Source organism: Macaca fascicularis, chromosome 1 (assembly GCF_037993035.2).
Source record: "Macaca fascicularis isolate 582-1 chromosome 1, T2T-MFA8v1.1".
In the NCBI taxonomy this organism is placed as follows: Eukaryota; Metazoa; Chordata; class Mammalia; order Primates; family Cercopithecidae; genus Macaca; species Macaca fascicularis.
This window is the reverse complement of record NC_088375.1, coordinates 163051149-163076696: the sequence shown is the minus strand read 5'-3', so window position 1 is coordinate 163076696 and position 25548 is coordinate 163051149. Positions and strand designations below refer to the sequence as shown.

The 25548-nt window shown below is 36.5% G+C and overlaps 1 protein-coding gene across 2 annotated transcripts in view; it reads right to left on the bottom strand.

Moving 5' to 3' along the window:
• Positions 1-25548, bottom strand: part of NEGR1 (neuronal growth regulator 1) — an 892406-nt gene that overhangs the window by 199103 nt on the left and 667755 nt on the right. For both annotated transcript variants that reach the window (XM_005543025.5, XM_045385974.3), the window contains one exon: positions 10693-10813. In XM_005543025.5, coding sequence (XP_005543082.1) covers positions 10693-10813 — 121 coding nt within the window. The remainder of the gene's footprint in view (positions 1-10692; positions 10814-25548) is intronic.

Sequence of the window (25548 nt, the reverse complement as noted above, 5' to 3'; positions counted from 1 at the left end):
CAGACTCTGCGTGTGCAGTACTAACTTCTTGATTCTAGTATGTCCCAAACCGAACTAAGTGTGGGCCCTCCCAAACCTTTTTCTTGTGGTCCAGCCTCAGCCATTGGCTTCACTTTTGTCTTGTTGTCTAGATGGAAAACAGAATTGTGTTCAAATTTTCCTTTCTTTATATCCAATTAGTCACTGAAATAGGCAAATACTACCTTTCTTCTCTCTTGCTTTTTAATTGCATATCCAGTACTCTAGGCCATATTTAAACTTTCCCATTCATTTCTCCCAACTACTCTAAGAAATATTTTGTGAAGACATACAAGCTGCCAGCAAGCATACACAAAATGCTCAGCTTCACTAATCATCAGAGAAATGCAAATTAAAACCACAGTGAGATACCATCTCACACCAGTCAGAATGGCTATTATTAAAAAGTCAAAAAAACAACAGATGTTGGTGTGGATGTGGAGAAAAGTGTATGCTTGTACATGGCTGGTAGAAATGTAAATTAGTTCAACTTCCACGGAAAACACTATGGAGATACCTCAAATAAATAAAAACAGAGTTACTATTTGGCCCAGCAATTCCACTACCAGAGGAAAACAAATAATTATTTTAAAAAGTCACTTGCACTTGTATGTTTATCATAGCAGTATTCACAATAGCAAAGTCATGGAATCAATTGAAGCATCTGTCAATGGTTGATTGGATAAAGAAAATGTGGCACATATATTCAGTGAAATACTATGCAGCCATATAAAGAATAAAATCATGCCCTTTGCAGCAGCATGGATGCAGTTATACGCCATTATCCTAAGTGAAATAACTCAGAAACAGAAAATCAAAGACTGCATTCTCACTTATAAGTGGGAGTTAAAAAATGGGTACACATGGACATAAAAATGGAAACAATAGACACTGAGGATTCTAAAAGTGGGGAGGGTGGGAGAGGAGTGAGGGATGAAAAATTACTTATTGGGTACAATGTTCACTAGTTGGGTGTTGGGTACCCTAGAAACCCAAATCTCACCATAATGCAACATACACATATAACAGCCTTACACATGTACCTGCTGAGTCTAAAATGAATAAATAAATTAATTAAATTAAACTACTGCCACACACAAAAAAGAGACTAGATTGTTTTAGAACTCTTGAAAATCCCCTCAATAGCTTCCCAACACCTCTGGAATCCAGTCCAAATGCCTTGTAACACTTAAGACCCTCCAAGTCTTTCCCTTAGGTGCCTTTCCAGCCCTAACTCCTGTTATACTTGATTTCGTATCCTGCACACCAGGACATTTAAAAGCCTTCTGCATAATGCTTACATGACATTGATCATGTTCTTCTCTTGCCCATGATTATTCTTAACTCCGTGGAATGTTTGGACATGCTGCTCATCCTTTGGCATCCAGCAAAAAAATCTACATTTACCCTGAAGTATGCTGTAATCCTTTTATTTGAATTGAATGGGCTCTTACTGTGCACTTTCTCAGGACTTGGCTTAGGGTTCCCTGAAAATTTTCTTACTTAGTACTTATTTCATTTTGCTGATTTTTATGACAAGTCCTACACTCTAAGTCACAGGATGCAAACTGGAGGTGGCCCACTTTCATCCTTGTTTGACTGACCCAGTGTTTTCAATATAATAATATGTGTCTCACATGGGCATGTGCTCTTCAGATCCCAGTAGTTGAAATGCTTTCAGTTATTTCATATACTTATTTAAATCTCTGGTCTTGAATGTTAAAGTCATCACAAACATAGTGAGAGTTGTACTGAGACCACATTGGTTATTAAAAGAAATATCATCAAATGAAATAAATAAAAAAAACAACATAATACTACATAGTGAAATATAATAATGAGATAACACTAGAAATGCAAGTTTATTCAATTCAGGAACTTTTCTTTCCTTTTCAATTTATCTCACAGATAAATGAAAAATTGAAACTTTTCAAATTATCTCACAGGTGAATGAAGAAATGAAATCTGAAGTTAGAAGAGAAGACCACTTTTAATCTGAAATAGTAATAAGGTTATTTCTAGTATTCTTCTAAATCAAAACACATAACTGCCTACTGTGGTAAGAACCACCTTGTGAATGATAACATAAAAGTAAAAGAGAAACAGAATATACTTCTAGTCCCTTCTGAATAATCAAAGTTGTAATATAAAATCTAGAAGAGAGATATCCTGACATAGGAGTCTGGAAATTAGGTCTGTGCTTTCCTTCAAGTCGTTTCACCTTCAAAAGATACAGTTTTTATTATCATATTAATCTGGTTACAGTTATACAAGGAATGAGTAAGATAGTACGTAGTGAGTTGTAAAATATGTGTTATAAGATAGCGAAGTCAGCATATAAGGTAAACTTGCATGTCGTGAAAATGAATCTTGAAAATTCCTTAAACTTCCTTGTTTCAAACTACTATACTTTACGATAGTTTTCAAAATGGAAAGCAAGTATCTTAAAATAGAAATAAAATGACTAGTTGGAGTGTGAGAAAAAAATAACAGAAGGTCCATTTGTATTGTATTCTTAACTCATTTAAAAAATTTTCTCTGTCACAGGTCATTTAATACATGAATACACTAGTTCAGAAATGCATAACCATAAGTAAAAATTGGTATGGAAATATTCTTAGTTTTTGCTAAATTTTATATTTTACTCATAGGAATATATGTTTTAAAAAATGTTGCTGACCCCTGCTTTACATCACTGTTGATGAGTGGGCACTAGATATAGTAGTTGGCTTTGTTTCAGAGCTGTGTTCCATTAAACAAACATTTTCAACTTTGAAACCTCATTAAAAATAGAGAGACGCTCACACCAGTTAGGATGGCGATCATTAAAAAGTCAGGAAGCAACAGATGCTAGAGAGGATGTGGAGAAACAGGAACACTTTTACACTGTTGCTGGGACTGTAAACTGGTTTAACCATTGTGGAAGACAGTGTGGCAATTTCTCAAGGATCTAGAACTAGAAATACCATTTGATCCAGCCATCCCATTACTGGGTATATACCCAAAGGATTATAAATCATGCTGCTACAAAGACACATGCACACGTAGGTTTATTGCTGCACTATTCACAATAGCAAAGACTTGGAATCAACCCAAAAGTACATCAGTGACAGACTGGATTAAGAAAATGAGGCACATATACACCATGGAATACTATGCAGTCATAAAAAAGGATGAGTTCATATCCTTTGTAGGGACATGGATGCAGCTGGAAACCATCATCCTCCGCAAACTATTGCAAGAACAGAAAACCAAACACTGCATGTTCTCACTCATAGATGGGAATTGAACAATAAGAACACTTGGACACAGGAAGGGGAACATTACACACAGGGGCCTGCTGTGTGGTAGGGGGAGGGGGGAGGGATAGCATTAGGAGATATACCTAATGTAAATGATGAGTTAATGGGTGCAGCACAGCAACATGGCACTTGCATACATATGTAACAAAGCCACACGTTGTGCACATGTACCCTAGAACATAAAGTATAATAAAAAAGATAGAGAGATGCTCACCTTATCAGAGATATATGGGAATGAAGAAGACCAATTGAAGGAGCAGCCAGGTTCATATCTCCCATGGTATGTATTTTTGAAGCAGTAGAGTAACAAGTCATGCCATTTAATTACATGTGCTATCTAGCTTTTTCTCTCTTCCTCTCTTTCTCATGTAGCACCCCATGCTTAAGAATTGACTCTATGTAAGTGAATTAATGTGAACATTTTGCAAAGTCACCACACATAATAAAGCCTTGAAAATCCTAATTTGCTATGCAAATGTAATGTATTCATAATTTTGACATAAATAAATTGCATGAAAACAGTAAAGAAAGGGGAATCAAAATTTTCCTACATACAAAAAACTTTTAACTCATTTTGTTGGTTTCCTCAAAAATATAAGAAGGGGAGAAGTCCTGCAGCAATGCGAATACTCACATAAAATTTATAGCCTGCTTAGACAATCAGGTAGTAAATATTTAGAATAGAAAAGAGGAGAGGAATGGTCATTACCCTATTATGATTTCTCAAGTTCATGTTACCACTGTAAAATCCAGAATGAAAAATAATCATTATCTAAAGTGAAACTTAATATTCACCTTACTGAAAAGGTCACCATGCTTCTGTGTTAAGTGAACATGGCATATTTCTGCATGGTTGACTTTAGGTATTTTCCTCTCTCTTGATTGGTACCTGCATACATTTTGTACGTGTCTATGCATGCATCTTTTATGCACATAGATAACTAACCCTTCTTGCCAGGGCAAAATGATAAAGATCATCACATTTTTTTTTTTCTATAGCAGCGTTATAAGGAATGACTTAAAAGTGAATAGGCTAAAGTTTGAAATATGTGCTTAAAAGTCAAGATATTATAGGCCCCACACTGCCAAATGCAAAACTTTCCATTTTTTAGGTACACAGCTTTTAAACTAATACATTTAAAATATTAATGTTTTATTATATACTTCTTTTTCATTCCTGGGAGTAATTTATATGTACCTCATTTGCAACGTTTTCATACCTATATTAAATTACAATAGAGGAATAGGAAAGAAATACTGTTGCAGCTAAAAAATTCCAAAAAAGCATTTTTACAATTAGCCCTTTACCTAAAAACAAGAAAAGTAAGTAAAATATGATTTTAAAAATCTATTCACTTATTTAATATTTTATTTTTAATTGACTAATAACTTTATATATGTATAGGGTATAATGTGGTGTTTTCATATATGTATACATTGTGGAATGACTAAATCAAGCTAACATATCAGTTGCCTAAAAGCCTGCGCTTTTGCCTAGAGCAGTTAAAATGGTCATGAGAAATCAGAAAGCATGTATTTCTAGACCTTAGGCTTGAATTTAAGGTAATCTAGAAAAAGAGGAGGGAATTCAAAGCTGCAGACAAAATAACAAAATTCTCATCTAAGACAAGATGGCAATATCATCTTCACAAAGTAATACAGATCCACGTTTTAGCAATACCTACTGAAATACTAGTATATTACAATTCATGCTTTTAGCCTTAATCCTAAATGAACGTACTATTCTCAAACAATAGATTAATTGAATTTCATATCACCAAAAACATTTGCTTAATGATACTTTGGATGTTCTGAAATTGTCTCTTCACTGCATATGCATATAAAGAGTATATTTCTACTTAACAACCTTCTATATTATTAAGGAAAAATGTTTAAATATTTGGCTCTGTTTATAACTCTAATTTTCCCAAGGCTTAAATAAATACAGAGTAAAATTAAGTCCACTGATACTCCTCATTCCAGGTGTGCTGAAATAAACTGTGATGATAAAAAATGACTATCTTATCCTAAGAGGTAATATTTTAATAACTGGTATATAACATTAGTCACTCTCATGGTGGAATAAACTAAAAAGCAAATGACTAATATTTCTAATATAAAAAATACTTAGATCATGCATGAGAGAGATAGTGTGGGAGCCATTTTTGAAGATGGCATCAGATGACTTTCACCTCTTGATATTTATGTCCCTGTGCTGTCCCCTCTCACATTGACAATTTCAGGGCATCCAAAGTCCCATTTAGCAAATGCTTTTGATGACGTGAAATCACATTGAATAAGGTTTCCCCATGTAGTTAATAATATATTACGGATATGAGAGAGTATGACTTTTGAAACTAGGTTATAAAGGACATGGCAGCTTCTATCTAGCTCTCTCCTGGATCACTAATACTGGATGAAGCCCGTTACCTGTGGGGACATCCACGTGGCAATTAACTGAGTCCATCTGCCAATAACTAGCACTACTTGCTTGGTGTGTGGGTCAGTCATCTTGGAAGCAGACTCTCCAGCCCCAGTCAAGCCTTCAGATGAGTAGCACCAGGTGACATCTTGACTGCAATCTTATGAGAGACACTGAGTGATAACCATCCAGCCAAACTGCTCCTGGATTCCTGACCCACACAGGCTGCTTGAGATAGTTAGTGCTTATTGGTTTTAGCTGCTAAGTTTTGGGTTAATTTGTTACCTAGCAATAGATAACTAATAGTGGCATCAGAAACAAGGGAAAGAACATGGGTCGAGAGGTTATCACATCTAAAATGTCTTGATGGTCATGCAAAGCTGAATGCTCTTCAGGTTAAGTCTCTTGTGCCTCAGTTTTTTCAACAGTAAATTGATGACAGTAAATCTTATCTCACAGAGGTCTGAACAATAAATGAGATAAAAGAATTCAAAGAAACTGGAAAGTGTTTTTTTTCCTCAGTAACTATATATTTCTTTCTTTTCTTTAAATTGTACTTAATTTTACAGTCTTTCTTTTAAGGGGTTTTAAGCTGATTGTTGTTAGCACACAGAAATGGACTTTACAGGATGTTGAAGAACTGCAGGCAGAGATAGGGCTATGGATGTTCAGGCACTGCCTCTGTTTTTCATTTGTGTTTATTTGTTTATGTTTATCTGGATGAAGAGCTGGTTTTGAAGATCTTGATTTAAGATAAATGAATATTTATAAACATTCTCTCACATAGAAGTAAAGTGATCATATAAGTTATTTCTGAGTATTTATGTAAGCCTGAAATAAAAAAAAAAACAAAACAGTCTCTAGGAAACAAAACTCTAGATCATGCAGAGATAAACTCTGTTCCTCTCTGACAGGGTCTCTGACAGCTTCATGTTCCCAGTTAAAGACCTCAGAGGTCAAGAAATCAACTCTGAAACATGCTGTATCTGTTTCTGCTGTGTTCCTCTTGACTCAATTTTTCTGTGTCCTTGACTAAATAAATTGGCAAATTATAAGTGAGTGTTTGTACGTGCAGTTTCTTATTTTGCAAATCCGTAAACAACTTGGAATGCTTTTAGTCTTGGTATTTCACATTGACATTTCAAATAAGTTTTGATAGACTCTTAAGGGCCTTGACCTACACTGGGTGCCATAGTATAGGGGTTAAACCCATAGACTCTGCATGAAGATTTATAAGACTTCCTGGGTTTAAATCCCAGTTCTGCCACTAACTGCATGAACTTGTGCAAATTACTTAAAAGCATTCTATGCTTTGGTTTCCTCAGGCAAAAGTTAAGAATCATATTTACCTTACAGGTTTGTTTTAAGAGTAAAATGGGTAGCCAGGCGCGGTGGCTCACGCCTGTAATCCCAGCACTTTGGGAGGCGGAGGCGGGCTGATCATGAGGCCAGGAGATGGAGACCATCCTGGCTAACACGGTGAAACCCCGTCTCTACTAAAAATACAAAAAATTAGCCAGGCGTGTGGTGGGCGCCTGTAATCCCAGCTGCTCGGGACGCTAAGGCGGGAGAATGGCGTGAACCCAGGAGGCGGAGCTTGCAGTGAGCTGAGATCGCTCCATTGCACTCCAGGCTGGGCGACAGAGCAAGACTCCGTCTCAAAAAAAGAAAAAGAAAAAAAAAAAAAGGGTAAAATGGGTAAATATTAGTAACTTAGAACACTACCTGTCCAACAGCAGGTGCTTGCTAAATAGATAGCTCTTTATTTATTTTTATTTTTTCATTTTTTTATTTTTTTGAGACAGAGTCTTGCTCTGTCTCCAGGCGGGAGTGTAGTGGCATGATCTCGGCTCACTGCAGTTTCCGCCTCCCGGGTTCAAGCGATTCTCCTGCCTCAGCCTCCTGAGTAGCTGGGACTACAGGTGCCTGTCACCATGCCCAGCTAATTTGTTTTATTTTTAGTAGAGATGGGGTTTCACCATGTTGACCAGGGTGGTCTGAATCTCATGACCTCGTGATCCACCCGTCTTTGCCTCCCAAAGTGCTGGGATTACAGGCGTAAGGCACCGTCCCTGAATAGCTTTTGATTTTGATGAAGTAAATAATTGAATGGCTTGGGCGTTTATGGTGAATCTACATAGTGAGTGCAACCATTCAGCAACCAGAATCCTTCTCTTTCCTACTCCCTGCGTATGCTCAACTTTGCTTTACTTTAGTTTTGAAAGGAAATTAATCATTACCATGATATTTGAGAATTTGAATATTGCCTCAAATATATCCCTAAAGATGATAAATGTATGCTTCACTCTGAACTGAAAATATGCTTGCCTTTCACAAGTGCATTTGATTTTCACAGCTGCATTTTTCTAGGTGTGTGAGTGTGTTGGGGAGGACATTGATTGGGGAAAATCAATCTACTTTTTCCTTTTTAGCAAATGGTTCTGAACTCCTTTGAAAATCTAATAAAAGCTGTAGTCCATCTCCACAGCACACACACACACAAAAAATCACTGAAGCTATGATTGTGGGCACCAATTGGCCCTTTTCTATATTTACTATAGGCCAAGAAAGTGGACCGAGGATTATTGTAGGATTTTTTTTTTCTTTTTTTGACAATGGTTGCTGAATTTAGAAAAGAGAAAAAGGGAGAGCAGAAAAAAAATCCAGGACATTGCTTCAGAAAGTATTGGAAACAAAATGGCCTTTAACAAAGAAGCTCTGACTGTTAGCTTTTAAGAAATTAATGACACAAATTAAAAAGTGACTTTGAAAGGTACATAAAATAGTCTGTCAGTGATATTTATACAGTGTTTTGTAGAGAACCAGGGATTTGGGGGACTCCTGCAACGATGTCCTAATTTATAGGAGGGTTATGAACAGGTAGAATTGAGACTCCATTTACCCAGCATCTTCTAGAGAAGTGCTGTGTTCATGAATATTACTTCTTGGGCTTCCAAATAAGATTGTACGTGAACAAAGAGTTCCATAACTTACAAAGGATTGAGAACCACTTTTCTGGATATTTGTCCATATAGATAATTACAAACTGAAACTTCTCAACCTGGGTTATCAAAATCTGAGAAAGGCTATATTGGCAGATGTACAATATTGTAGGGTGAAATGAGAGTGACCACAGACCAGTTTACCTAATTCTCAGTATATAAAAATATGGAGTCTTCTACTAAGCTACAAAAAGGCAAATTTAGAATTGGCAAAAGCATATAAATTAGTAGAAAGAATTTAAAAATTGAACAACCCAAATTATAGAATAAGTTGCATATAAAATAGCTAAAAAATTTTTTAGGCAAAACCAGTCAGAAGAAATGAGACAGTTCTGGGGATATTCTCCCTTATTATTAAGATTGATTGTAAAAAGGGATATTGTCTTCCAAAAATCTTTTCATTCCAGTTCCAGAAAAAAAATACCTGCTGGTATCACATACATTCTTATTCTTTGTGGTAATATCTAAGTCCTTATATAATTTCACCAGTTTTCTGTTCAGATATTTAGCTGAAATTTATTATGAGCCATGACATAAGTAAATGATATCATTTGGAGGTGTCTCACCCAAAATCTCATCCTGGATTTAATCTGAATTGTAATCCCCATGTGTTGGGGGAGAGAGCCATGGGCTGTGATTAGATCATGCGGGCAGTTCCCCCATTCTGTTCTCATGATAGTGAGTGAGTTCGCACAAGATCTGAAGGTTTTATAAGGGAGTTTTCCCCCTTTTGTTCGGCACTTCTCTATTCTGCCGCCTAGTGAAGAAGGACGTGTTTGCTTCCCCTTCCACTGTGACTGTAAGTTTCCTGTGGCCTCCCTAGTCCTGTGGAACTGTGAGTCAATTAAACCTCTCTCCTTCATAAGTTACCCAGTCTTGGGCAGTTCTTTATAGCAGCATGAGAACGGACTAATACAGTATGTAAACTCTCTCTCTCTATGTGTGTGTGTGTGTAAACCATATATATGGTATATATATACACACACATATATGTGTGTGTATATATAGGATATATATGGTATATATGCCATATATACACACACACACACATGTTGTACAGTATGGAATTGCCAACACTTGGCTTTTTTGACTTTGAAAGTGGGAATTCCATATAGTTTAACCTAGCATTTGCTTGAATATATTCCTCCCTAGTTTTGATGCAGAATCTATACAGTATAGATAATTCCCTCTTCTCTGCATTATAGACTCCAGTTTACCCACAGGGATCCTGTGACTTTTTTGCTGGCTTGATAACAGCATTTGAAGAGGTCTGAATGAGCCTACTGGCTGAAAGTAAAGAGAAAGTTGTCAAGTCCTGTCTTATCTTATTCAGTAGCTCTTGCCAAGATTTTTGGGTCTTCTCAAGGGAGTAATCACACAGAGTTGAAATTAGAGCAACCCTAAAATCCCATTGGTTAGTCCTGTAGGCATGCATTTTATCTCCTCTACAGTCTCTTTAGTGACAGAATCTCTAAAACACAGTGTCCTATACAACAAAATGTTAAACTATCTTGTGGGAGAATAAGGCAGGTGAAAGGATTGAGGCGTATCAAGGAAGCCAGGCAAAGACAGCAATTCCTATTGCTTTTGAAGTGCTCTTGTGGAAGCTGTACTCAAGTCCTTTAAGAGCTGGTTTACTTCCCAAATAAACTGAGTTGCCAGCAAGAGCAATGGTGTGGTGTTTCAGGAGGGAGGGGAAGAAATGAAATGCATCAGTGATGGGGGATTTGCAGGCATTTCTGAGATCACACAAACCAAAGTGGACATTTCTTCTGGATGCTATTAGCTACTCATCCCTCCCACATGGGCCCCTTCAGTTTGCTTGCTGGAAAGGAGGCTGCTGAGAATCATTCAAGCCAGTTAAAGAAATTGCCTAAAGTAAGTATCTGAAAAACAAACACATTATCTCAAAGTGCTTAGAACACAGTAATAATCACAAAGTCCTTACTTCTTCTCTCCTTTGTACCATTCAAAGGCTGGAGGCGGCACACCTGCACCTTCGCATCTTATCAGGCCACTGCGTCCTGGGGTCACGGTGCCAGATTTAATTTCCTGAATAGTAGGAGCAACTGCAAAAGAAACAAACAAACAAATACTAGTGGATAAGTACAAATAATCCTCAACAGAAATATGACACGCATATATTTTTATTCCTTCTATATTCAAAGCAAACTTGTGCCTGATAGACCAATGCATCATATTTTCAGTGTTTTATGCTTCAAATACAAGACTAGTCATTTTCAGCTTCATTTTTCAAGTTGAGCAACAGATGAATGTTTTCAGGGAGTGCAGAATAAATGCAATACATTTTGGCCTTCCTTCCTATTGGAAAAATGGCATTGGTGAGGGTAACACTTCATCTGTACTCCAGTCCAACTCTACTGTAATAATAGTTCTCATCTATTGAGTGATCACAGGGAGCCAGTCACTGGGCTAGGTGCTTTACATTCTCCATTTTCTCACAAAAATACTCTAAGCTTGATGGTATTATCTCAATTTTACAAATGTGAAAACTAAAGTTCAGAGATGTTAACTGAATTGTCAAGGTCACACAGCTACTTAGTTGCAGAAGTTGGCTTTGAAGTCAGGCGTGTTAACTCAAAGCCTGGGCTCTTGATATATTCTGTGTTTTTTCCTGCCTCCTCCCTATGCTTTAGTAATTTAGTGATTTTTTTCTTTAATGTAGTTTCTTCTGTCTGAATGCTGTTTTTCCCATTTCCACAGATTCAAGATCCATTTTAGGCATCAGTGTCTCCATGCTCTTCCCTATTGCTCTAGCAAGAAAAAGTTTCCCCTCCTCTGCGTATCTGGATCTCTCATACCATGAACGTTCTATCATATATTGATAGAAATGTATTGCATTGTATCATGTACTGTATTTATAGGTATGCCAGACTTCCTTTTCAGTTCTTTGGAGGCAGGGATAAATATCTGATTCATCTTTGTATATTCCAAGATTATTGCACAGTGCCAGGCACAGTGTGATGCTTAAAAACCTTTTTTTTGCAGCATAACTTTTTTTTTTTAATCCTTCACATAGTTATTCAGCTGTCAACATGTGCCAGGCATTTCTCAAGGAACAAAGCAGTTAATTGCCCTGGGGTGATGAAGCTTATATTCTAGATGGGGTAACAAATGAGGAGACAGACTATAAGCAGCAGATGTCGCAAATTAGTAGTTTAAATAAAATGTTAGAAGGTGATAAACAATACAGTAAAATAAAAACAAAACCGTTATAGTTGCAAGGTAAGAGGAATCAGAGAAAGGAATGGATTGAAGTTTTCGATAGGGTAATCTGAGTAGGCCTCATTGAGATGCTAAGATTTGCACAAAAACTAGATGTGAATGAGTGAGTTAGCTATGTGGATATTTAGAGACAAAGCCTTGTAGGAAGAGGGAAGAGCTTGCAGTAAGACACTGAGGCTGAAGCTAGCCTAGTTTGTTTAAGAAATAGCAAGATTGGTGTGGCCGATACAAGAGAAAGGAGAGCAGGAGCAGATAGGAACAATTTTCAGTGGATTCCAAGTTTATACCAAAGAGAAACAAAGGATGGAAGATTGGGTAGGACCTCTTGGGTCATTTCAAGGAATTGACTTTTATTCTAGGACAAATGGTGAATCCCTGCAGAGTAGAGATAAAATCTGATCGGTTTTTTGAAAAGATGACTCTGACTGCTGTGTTGAAAAAAGACCATCGTGAGGCTAGGATAAAAGTCTAGGGATAAAGTAGGGAATGCAGTAAGCAAGGCCAATGAAGGTGGGTGGCTCACGTCAGGGTGGTAGCAGTGGAAGTGGTGGAAAGTTATTGGGCTTGTGGTCTACTGTGAAGGTGGAGCTGATAAGATTTCTAGACAGACTGAAGTGACATAGAGAAAAAAAAGAGGAGTCAAGGGTGATGTAATTTGGCTTGAGTAGCTGAAAGGTTATTGACTCAGATGAAAAGGGCTGTAAATAGAAGAATTTTGGAGGGGATTGGGCACAGTAGATCACACTTGTAATCCCAGCAGTTTGACGGGCTGAGGCGGGTGAATCACCTGAGGTCAGGGGTTCGAGACCCGCCTGGCCAACATGGTGAAACCCTGTCTCTACTAAAATTACAAAAATTACTCAGGCATAGTGGTGGGCCCCTGTAATCCCAGCTACTTGGGAGGCTGAAGCGGGAGAATCGCTTTAACCCGGCAGGCAGAAGTTGCAGTGAGTTAAGACTGCCATTGCACTTCAGCCTGGGCAACAAAAGCAAAACTCCATCTCAAAAAAAAAAAAAAAAAAGAAAAAAAAAAGAATTTTGGAGAGAAACACTAGGATTGTATGTATGCATCTTTTCATAAACATTTCCTTTTCTACCAAGTTTTTAACATACTATAATTCATATTTCAAATAACACTATAGCAAATTATTCAACAACTAGAATCTTGAAGATACAAAAACTAGTTCATTCAGAAATATGGCCTAAGTGTGCACTGTGGATATATTTTGATTTATTTGGAAAGCAATGAAAAAGTACAGTGTTTAATGTTTTATCAATATTCAGTGAACACTGAATATATAGTTTTCAACATATGAAAAATTATTGCACTTCTATTTCTCTGTGGTGTTTTTATTCTTATTATTTATAGTTCTAGAAAACATTGCAAGGAAAATATTTTTGTTAAAGTACTTGCTAATAAATTGGTGAAAATTAATGAAATAATATTTCCAAAAAATGTTTGCATAAGAACTGTTACAAGATAATATAGATACATATATATACACCAACACACACCTGGTTTTATATATATAATATCATATATGTATAACATTTATAATGTACATATATGTATATACACCCTTATATATATGGGTGTATATACATATATGTATATTCACAAACACAATATAAGAAATCATTTCATAATTTTAAAATTATTTTGTTAAGCAAAGTTTCATGTCACCTACAAAAGTCAATGAAATATATTAAAAAACTATAAATAAAACTCCATGTACTTGTCAATTATTAAGACACTGCTCATAACAGGTACAGGTAAGCTTGTATTTTCACTATTGTTCTCACCTGCTTTAATCTCTCTTTCCTGTCACACAAACAGGCTGTAATCTTTTATGATATCTAATTATTATTGAAGATGAAATAACCATATGCAACAGGAGATCCATCACAAGCTTCTATTGATAACCTGGTTAGTTTAATTACTCTCTTGTTTGTCAAGGGGGCCATGACTCATTATAAACAAAAGCATGAAATCTGGAACATTGTGTGAAAACCCAGGCGTAACGAACCGAAATCAAAATCTAATTCATCATTAAAAGGCTTTTGTGCAGTACAGTATACATACGGCTCAGCACTGGGTGCTTTACCACACAAGTTAAAGGGACATGATCCTGTTATCTAGGGCTTCGTGGGCTGCTATGATGGACACCGAAAATGGAAAGATACCTAAAATGTCTTATGAAAAATATGGATAAAGAATGAATAAAAAATTAATAGCATTAATAATATGCACAAGAAAAAGTCCTAAGAGCATTTTGCAAGGTACAGAGTTAAACGTCCAAGTGTTGTGGAGTAATCAATGTGGGGAGAAGATTCTCATGCAGATATCCCTTTGTGGTTAAAATTATAAACTTGAACCGAAAGCCTCTATTGATTTTACTTGGAGACATAAAAATTCTTATTACATATTCATATTACTATGCATCTTTTGGAAATAACTTGTTCAAAAAGAAAAGGATTCATCTATTTATTTATTCTTTATTCCTTTGTTGATTCAACAAATATTTGTATCAGGGATCACATTAATGAAAAAAATAATAATATTCCTGGCCTCACAGAGCTGATACGAAGTGATACAAACTAAGATGAAAACAGAGCAGGGTGAAACAAAAAGGAAGAGCAAGATATGTTATTTACTATGTTGCATTTCTAAGAGATCCTTGATGATAAGGTAATATTTGAACAAAGAATTAAGTGATGTGAGAAAAGGAATCATTTAGCGATTTGTAGAAAATTATTATAATAAGAAACAGGAAAGGCAAAGGTCCCGAGTGGAGAGCATGCTTGAGGTGGAAACAGGTTTAACAGGATTAAGTTTAACACACTGTTTTAGAAATAGCAAAATGGTAATCATTGCTTGAGTAGAATAGGTGAGAATAATCTAGAAGAGGAGGTGGGGCAGGGGCCTGGAGCCCAGATTCTACAGGGTCTAGTAGCCCGTGATAAAAGCTTTGAATTTTATTCTAAGCTGCTAAGATTTTGCAGATTTTGAGCAGAGTGACATGATTTAGTTAAAATCTTATAAAGATTATTTGTCTGTTGTGTGGAACATGGTCTGCAAAGAGGCAGGAGAGGAAATGGGCAGAATAGCTACGGGGTTGTAGTAATCCTTAGGATAATGAGAAAGTCATTGGCCAATGCATAGAAAAGGCAGAAACTGAGGAGAGAATGCAATTAAATAGATCATTGCTCACATTGGACCTGAACCAACTCATTTTAGTTAACTGGCATTGACTGAGCATTTTCAGTGGATTCCAAGTTCAGAAGATTCTGAACCCTATTACTCTGTATAAATAAAAGGATTCTATGTGTACAGACATGTCTGATAATGCCCAGAGAATTCCTTTCCACAGTACTTCTTAGAAATTGTGATGTACACGTAAGTCTTATGAATCTTTTATTTCAGGGGTCCCCAGTCCCTGGCCCTGTTAGGAACCGGGCTACACAGCTGGAGGTGAGTGGCAGGTGAACAAATGGAGCTTCATCTGTGTTTACAAATGCTCCCCATAACTCACATTACTGCCTAAGCTCCACCTCCCGTCAGATCAACGGCAGCATTAGATTTTCATAGGAGTGTGAACCCTTTTGTGAACTGCACATGCAAGGGATGTAAGGTGCACACTCCTTATGAGAATCTAATGACTGATGATCTGACGTGGAGCTGAGGCACTGTTGGTAGCACTGGGGAGTGGCTGCAATACAGACTAATGTTAGAGGGGAATTATACACAGAGACCATAACAAATCAATTGCTTGCAGATTCATATCAAAACCCTATCAGTGAGTGGCAAGCAACAATTAAGCTGCATCTGGTGGTAGACTTTATAATGGCAAATAAGTTGAGGTATTTCAATTGCACAGCTATATCTGGTGGCAGGCTTTAAGTCAGAATCTGAGACTTTAGTCTGCATGTGGCCCACCCATTATTTTATTTACCACTTCGGTCTGTGCCTCTTTCTTACACTGCATACTTGTCTCAGCCACAGTTTTGGTAAGCCCGCAAGCTAACCCTAGCCAAAATGAGTAAAAACCAAACATCACTGGAGAGCTTCTTTGAAAAGGGGAAAAGACACAACAACCCTAAGACTGCCAACAAAAGAAAGCTGAATTTAAAAGAAAACACCAAGAGTCTTACTGAAATTACAGGTTCATTGTAACAGGTGATTCACATTCTCCAAACCCACTTTGTATCATATGTGGTGACTGGCTATCCAACAAAGCCACGAAACCTTCAAAACTGCTTTACCACATGGAGACCAAGCACCCTGCATTAAAAGACAAGCCTTTGGAGTTTTTCCAAAGGAAAAAAAAATGTAAACATAAAGAACAGAAGCAATTATTGAAGGCCACCACTTCATCAAATGTGTCTGTACTAAAGAGCGTGATTCTTCATGACTAACCACATTGCTAAAGCTAAGAAGCCCTTTCCTATTGGTGAAGAGTTGACCCTGCCTGCTGCTGAGGACATTTGTCGTGAACTTCTAGGAGAGGCTGCTGTTCAAAAGGTGGCATGTATTCCTCTTTTGGCTAGCACCATAACTAGATGAAATAGCAGAAGATATTAAGGCATCATTGTTAGAGAGGATTAATGAATCGCTGTGGTATGCAATCCAGGTTGATGAGTCTACTGATGTTGACAAGGCAACAATACTTGTTTATGTGGGATATATTTTTCAGGAGGATGTTCAGAAGGATGTGTTATGTGCACTTTTGTTGCCAGCCAACACCACAGCTGCAGGACTATTCAAGCCTCTGAATGATTACAAATCAGGAAAACTGAATTGGTTATTTTGTGTTGGTATATGCGTGGACGGAGTTGCCGCCATGACTTGATAGCTTTCTGGTTTCACTATTTGGGTCAAAGAGGTCAATTCTGAATGTAAGTCTACACGTTGTGTCATCCGTAGAGAAATGCTAGCTAGCTGGAAAATGTTACCTGAACTAAAATCATTTTGCAGAATGTGATTAAAATTGCCAATCACGTTAAAATACATGCCCTCAACTCACATCTGTTCCCACAGCTCTGTGAGGAGATGGACACAGAGCACACATGCTTTCTCTTATACACAGAAGTGAGATGTCTTTCTAAAGGTGGATCACTGGCCAGAGTTTTTGAATTCTGAGAGCCACTGCAGAGATTTCTTTTAGAAACACAGTCACCAATGGCAGCACATTTCAGTGACACACAATGGTTCACAAAACTTGCTTACTTGTGTGACGTACTCAACCTGCTCAATGGACTCAACGTTTCATTTCAGGAGAGAATGATAACCGTGTTCAAACTGGCAGATAAAGTGGCTGCATTCAAAGCCAAACTGGAATTATAAGGGCGACAAATGAACACTGAGATTTTTGACATGTTTCAAACATCAGCAGAGATTTTGAAAGAGGCTGAGCCAGGACCTTCTTTCTCCCAGCTGGTGCATGATCATCTAGCTCAGCTTTCAAAAGAGTTTGAACTTTACTTCCCAATCACAAAAGACACCCGAACTGGGAAGGAATGGATCCGTGACCCATTTGTGAATAAGCCAGGTGAATCAACTTTGTCCCTGCCAGAAGAGACTCAATTACTTGAGATTGCAAATGACTGTGGCCTTAAAAGTACGTTTGGGACAACCTCAAATCTCCATAGGTTCTGGATTAAAGTCAAGGCAGAATATCCTGGGTTGCCACAAAGGAGTGAAAAACCTGCTTCCATTTCCAACATCCTATCTTTGTGAAGCAGGGTCTTCTGCAGTCACAGCCACCAAAATGAGATCATGGAGTAGACTGGAAAAGCAACACACTTCGGGTGTCACTGTCTCCCATCACCCCCAGATGAAACTGTCTAGTTGCAAGAAAACACACTCAGGCTCTCACTGATTCTACATTATGGCGAGTTGTATAATTATTTCATTATATATTACAATATAACAATAATAATGGAAATGAAGTGCACAATAAATTTAATGCACTTGAATCATCCTGAAACAACCTTCCACCCCACCCCACTGTCCGTAGAAAAATTGTCTTCCACAAAACCGGTCCCTGGTGCCAAAAAGGTTAGGGACTGCTGTCTTTTAGACAGACCCTTTTCCAAACTTATGTGACCACAGCATTCTATAAGGTTTTATTTGAGCATTTTGTGGGTCTGATATTTCTTGGGATATATTCTGGATATGTCGAATTACTGGAATAGTGGATCTCTAAGCTGTATTCTGCATCATAGGTTATGCGGTCCATGACTTTTAAGGTGAACTGTAATTCTGGCTCAAGAGGTTTCTAAGGGCTCATGAGCTATAATATACTCACAGATTTCATGTAAGGAGAAGGCTTCAATTATTTGTGCCATAAGGATATGGTCATTTATTTCCCTGGAACAGATGTACCTGACAAAAATTATAACTAATTAAATCTCCAACTGGAGCTGTACAGTAAAAAATTACAAATATCAGTTTGGCCAAGTTGTACAAAACACTCATTTTCCACTACAATGTTCCATGTTTTAAATAATCATGTGGGCTCTTTCTTAGAAAGTTGATCAAATGAAAAATCTGAGTGATTGCTTCCAAGTCTATTTCTCCTGCCACTACACTCCCTCCATTGCTCTGTGAATTTTGGCCTGGCACCGGCAGTGTAAGCTGTTTTTACTGGGAGTAGGGATATAAATTTATGCATCTTCATGTGTTTATGTTTCCAGAACTGTTTTTCTTTCTGTAGATATAGCCTTTTTTTCTTCTTAGATGTAATCTTTCAATAACATTAAAGTGGCAAGGAAGGTGAGTGCTAGAGTCTCTCAGATTCACCAGTAGAATAGCATCCTTTGGAGTGGACTGTGAGCTGAAGTAATTGCAGAGTGGAAATAAAATCAATTTCAGAGGAATGTTATTAGACATATGTGAGGAAGAGCAAGGAACAGATGTTGGGGAAAGCCAGCAGTGAAAGGGTCAACACAACGTATTTAATACCTGTGTGATTAGAGGCTCACCAAGGAGGAGCCTTCCTTTCTAATTTGCTCAGTGGGATTACTTCTTTGCATTGCTTAGCTAGTCATTTCAGGATGAAGATAATGAAAAGTTCTTCATCCAAAACTCCAGGCTCTGTGGATGCAAGAAACAGAACCTCTGCACTTGGCACCCAACAAGCCTAATCAAGATTCATTTTCTTAGTTACATCACAATGGCTACAAATATCTTCTTCCTCTTGTGCCATCCTCAGTGGGAGCTTTAGTTATGTACACAGTATTGTTATTATTAAAAACGAGTAAAATCCAACAATTTTTTTTAATATACGTACTAAGTTGAGGTAGTTGAAAGGAAACTTTAGAGTTTCAATGGCAAAAGAATTTGAACATCACCCTATCCCCTTAAAATGATGGATGATTATGAAGACGCCACGTTAAATAACTGCAACAATAAAAAAGGGTGCCCAGAGAAGAAGAGTAGTAACATGTTTCATGTTAAATACTGAAACAGTATAAATAACGTTGCCCATAGAGAAATAGTGAATTTAGAGTCCAGAGAAGAAATCAGTCCTACAAAATCCACATGCTCTGAAAATGCTGTGGAAAATAAGCATGTTGACCTTAGTCTATATTTAGGATTTACATACTACATTAAGGCAGCCTTGGTCAAATGGACAGTCTTTGGAAAAATTTTAAGATTTTCAGTATCTCACAGAGAATACATAATATAGGATGTGTTCAATATATTATTGTTTCATAGGAGGCCAATTATAGGTAGTTAAAAATTTCTTACTTGAAGTTAGGTTGGAACTCAGGGTGGGAAACAATGACAGTCTTTCAAAGGTTGTTATAGATCTCACAGAAACATATCACAAGGTCAATGAACTCTTTTCATGGAGCAAATATGTCTTTGCCTAATGAATTAGTTTCACCTTAAAAGAAGTTAAAATTTAAAAAAATCAAACTTCCAAAATATAGTTGAATCACAATCTTTATAACTTAAGGACTTTCACATTGAATTAAGTCTCCAGTCAGCATTCAACAGGGATGAAAATAATCAAGTTTATGATGTACCTCCAGCTTCCCCCACACCTTAAACATTTACACAGTGGTGAAATAATGCAGTAAAAAAGCACTGTTTTTCAGTCCAACAAACGTGGCTCTAACATTTACTGTGTGAGGTACTTAACCCTTTAAATCCCAGTTTTCTCACCTGTAAAATAGACAGCACTTACTTCACAGGATTGCTGTATGGAGAAAATACAATAATTCAAGGAAAATGCTTCCTACTGCTTTGCACTGAGTTAGTTGTCAATAAAAACATTAGCTATTTTAAAATTAGGATTATTACTGGAGAATACAGCATTATAGTCCTGCTTCCTTTAAGGGCATGGAATCATGATAAGACATGGGCAAAAAAGAAAAATGAGTTTTTAAAAATTCATTGCCTTGGTACTGCAAGAATGTGATTAATTTAATTAAAACCTGAATGAGTATATCACATTTTACTCTCTCAGAATTCCATCCATAGCCTACCTTTATAGTGTAATCAAGAAAATCTTTTCTGAAAGGCAGATGTGGTAAACCTTGTATTCCTCTTTGAACATGAAATAAGAGGCTTGGGTTCAATGTGAAAAAATGTGAAAAGTGTATGTAACACAAAGGCATCCTTTCCGGGAAAATATGCAATTGTGGTGGTACACTACTTGGGCATATAAAAGATCATGTCAATTACATTAAACATATGATGAGGTCATTTTCTTTTTCACAAGAAAGACAATAAGTGAAATTTTACATGTTAACTAGACTTTAATGTTTTTTAAAAATATTTAATATCCAATATGACAGAGTACTAAGCTGTGATCTTTGATTCCCTTGTAATTGAAAAGGTGCAGAATAAAACAAAATTATTTGGTAAAAAAATTTTCAGAGAGCAGAGATATATGACTACATACGAATTCTGATTTTAGGAGGATGAATGATGTCTCCAACACTAACTCCGTAAACCCTCAATAACAATCTGTCCATTGTTTGAAACTATTATCCTAAGATATTGTTTTCCTAATATCAAGTTTAATGTTATTATATTCAACTTTTTCAAGGGGTTGAATTTATTAAGCTAGCATTAGTCATTTACACTGTGGTAAAAATGATCTGATATTGTGTTGATTATGAGTATGTGCATGTTAGAGGCCATTAGATGATGGATGGATGGATGAGTTACCTGTGACTCATGAAGTGAATAAAAGTGCAGTAAGAAGAGAAAGGGTTATATTATGAGTAGTTTGTTGGTGCTAAAGCAGAATTAATTCATATTGTTCTTTTGACAACGGTTAGCACTGGTTAAGTTACAGCTTGAAGTAGCTGTCCCCTTGCAGTCAGCAATGCTCACTCCAGTGATGCATCCACTGTAAAATATGTGTGAAATTTATTGGGCCATCAGCTGTATCAACAGGAATTAAATGGTTCACTGTTTTCCTAGCTGTTTGCCAAACTTTCTTTCTTTCAAGTTACTCATGATCTGATCTCTTCTCTGTTGTCAGTCATGCTGAAATTATAGCTGTATGTGATTGATTTGGATATATTGGACAAGTTTGCAAGTATTGTAAAAGTTGGGATTCTCTGAATGTATCTCTATTCTCAGCAAGCACAGTCTTGTAAATAAAATTGCCCTTCAGTACAAACCTTACAAATCCTAAAACATTTGAATGCATTTTTTTCTAATACTGAAGCTGTTATAAACTTCCTTATATAAAAAAGTATTTTTAGTGAATCTTCAAAAAATAAAGATTAGAAAAGTGCAGACTCTTTAGATCTCTGTAAAACATTAGAACACTTTTTGGAATTTATTAATGAAAATATGTTTCTACTTATATTAATCATTCAAAGTATGGTGTTAGAGCTTCCATGATGTTTATTGTTATGTTTTAAGTCATCATACACTTTTAAAGACTAACATTGATCTCTCAAAATGTGAATGAGCCAAGCTTGTATATACATTCGAGATAGGTGAAGTCAATCAGTTGAAAAAGTAATGGCAGCAAATATACGTGGAGTAACAGATGAGGATAGCATTGATCGGATCTTCCCTTAGGCCAGTCCTCACTGGATCATGTTTCCCTCTGTTTTCAGAGCCAGTTTCCTCCAAAGATCTAACAGTAAATCCAAAGGCAGCAGGGAGCCTTGGGGTGGTATGACTTCTGCCCTCTCAGAATAATAACTGGATCTGATTTCTTAGGTTACTGAATGGTTTATTATTTCTTCTTGTTACTATAGCCTTCGAAAATCTTAAAAAAGAACATTTTAAAAGTTGATTAAAATTCATTTATTAGAATTGTTTAATTATATAAAATGAATAATTCATTTTGTTAATATATTCTAAATAATTACTTTCCAAACACACTGTGTTATAAAAAGAAAAAGAAAACTTTCAGTATCTTGAAAGGAAAAGAAAAAAATAAGATTCATGTCGTAGAAATATAGTTGTAAACTACCTGTATCTCCCTGCCTCTACCCAGCCTTCAATTACGTGAGTGCAGAAGTTTAGCAAGACTACAGAAAATATGTTAAGCGAATGACATTTTCCAAAACTACAGATATAGATTCCCTAGTAAGAAAATGAACATTAAACCACTTTCATCCCCCCCCCCCATTTATTTTGACACGGCAATTGCCTACTCAAACCTGCATCTTGGAGGATGTAACGTGATAATATTTCTGTATGGTTCAAAGACTAAAGCCACAGAGGTAGTAACTGTGCAACCAGTGTGCTTTATCCATAAACTTGCCATGAACTTACAAACAAGGAGGACAAAAAAAAAAAAAAATCCTAGTGGGAAGTGATAGTAGTTGTAGAATTGAGAGGTAATTTTTTTTCTCATTTGAAAAACATAGCTTTGGACCCTTCTATTTATGAAGAAAGAAAGCTAAATCAGAACATGCACAGTAAGTAGTAACTAAGAGCAAAAGAATGAGAGACAAAGTAGGAGAGACATTTTACCTATAAATAGTGTATCTTAAAGAAATCAGAAGATGTGGGAGGAGGGGTGGTAGGAAAACTGTAATTTTCAGAAAGAGTAGTATGGGTTTATTTGGGGCCAAGGATGTTTTACAAGAGAAAAAAAAGTCATCCTTCCTAAAATGATTAAATAACATGGTATGAGAAAACTCTGCCTAATAGCAAAAGTAATTTGACAAGTGAAGAGAACATCAAGAAAGGAAAAGTCTCACTGACAAAACAGAAATTCCATGTCAGCAAGAGCAGCACATGAATAAATTATTAAAGAATATGTTTGGGTTCTTTCCATTTTGCTCAGGAATACATATATATTTTGCTCTGAAATGCAGCTGATACTCTCCTTATAATCTCAATCTTATTTAATGCCCTTTTAGTCAAAGTCACCAGATCCTGTCTATTACTGCTCTGATCCTGCAAAGCTTATCTGTGCATTTGATGAACAGTTACTATTACTAGTTCATCAATGTCATGAAGAAACATTTGTAAGTCTTGAGAGATGCTATAATCTTGTTGGTTCTGCCTTTAAAATACATCTGAAATCTTATACTTCTCATCACTCTTATAGTTATCATGCTGGTGCTAGCTAACATTACTTCTTGCTTGGAATATTTCAGTAGTCTCCTAATTGGTCCTCCTGGTTTTGGCTTTTGCTCCTGTTACAAATCATTCTCAGCACAGTAGCCATAGTGTTTCTGTTAAAACAAGACAAATCCTACATCCTTGCTACACACAACTATGCTTCACTTCCCTTGCATTTTTAGAATAAAAGCCAAATTCATTACAAAGGTTTGTAAGTCTCTAAATGATCAACCCTCTTGCCACTTCTGTGACCACACCTCTGACCATGGTCTCCCTTGTCCAATCTGCGCTAGCAATATTGGACTGTTTCAAATTGGTGGAACACAAACCAAGAGCGCCCCTACTTCAGAGTCTTTTTATTTGATACTTCCTCAGTCTGGAACAGTCATCCTTCAGATATTGACATGTCATGCTTGCATCCTCATTTCCTTCCAGTCTCTGCTCAATGTCCACCTTATTAAGGAGGTGCTCCCTGACCTCCTATATAAAATAACAATCCTACTCCCTTACTCTTCAATCCTTTCCTTCTTAACTGTCCTTATTGTTCTCCATACCAATAATCTCGATCTGACATAGTGTATATTTACTTCTTTATTGCTAATTGTCTCTCCTCTCTCATTGGAATGTACACTTCACAAGGGAATAGTCTTTGTGTTGTTAGCGATGTATTCCAAGTCCTAAGACCAGTGCCTGAAGCATAGTGGGCACTCAGTAAAAAATAAAATGCTATTGTTGTTTAAAGAATAAAGTAATCATGAAATTATTTATGTTAGAGAAATGTTGCACATTTTCCTGTATGCCAAAAAAGATATCATAATTTCATTCCCCTTTGCTGAGTAGAGCATTTCTGTAGCATTACCATTTGCATGTTTAAAATTCCCATTATCATGCGCCTCTAAAACAAATAATGCAATGTCTGCATATATGTTGCTTTCACATTTTTGATATGTTTTTCTGTGTATAATACCTTGTATTTTTCTTTATACTTACATGAATAAACACAGACACACACACACACATACACAGACACACACACAATTGACCTTTTGTATTCATGGGCTCCACATTTGGGGATTTAACCAAGGAAGGCTTAAAAAAATATTTGAACTAAAAAAATAACAATATAATAATAAAGCTACAACTAAAAGCAATACAGTGTAACAGCTATTTATATAGCATTTATTTAGTATTAGGTGTTATAAGTAATTTAGAGATGAGTTAAATCATATGGGATGATGTGCATAGGTTCTATGCAAATATGCCATTTTATATATAAGGAACTAGAGCATATACAGATTTTTATATCCTTGAGGAGTTCTAGAACCAACCCTCCATGGATACTGAGGGAAGAATGGCTATATGTGTTTAGTTGAATATTTATTTTATGTCTTATTTTTCTATATTTTATATGTACTTAAATTTAACGTATTTGTTACAATACTTAGATATGATAAGGCAGGTGTCCCCAAGCCCCAGGCAACAGACTGCTGCTGGACATATCGTGTGCTTCTAATATGAATAATGCAATGTCTGCATACATGTTGCTTTCACATTTCTGTTGTTTCACTGCGTAATAATACCTTATAATTTTTTTTATACTTAAATGACTATACACACAGCTGCATAGAAGGAGGTGAGCTGCAGGGTAGCAAGCATTACCATCTGAGCTCCTCCTCCTGTCATATGAGAAGTGGCATCATATTCTCATAGAAGTGTGAACCCTATTGTGAACTGCACATGTGAGGAATTTATGTTCCTTATGAGAATCTAATGTCTGATGATCTGAGGTTTAACAGTTCCGCCATCCCCACCAACCCCTCAGTCCATAGAAAAATTGTCTTCCACAAAACCATAAACCACCCTGGTGCCAAAAAGATTGGGGACTGCTGTGGTAAGGAACAGATTATCTGAAACTAAATGGTTAATTTAAAATTTTTATTTTATATATTATGAAATATCACATGTAACACTATATAACTAGGCACTAAAATACTATATATC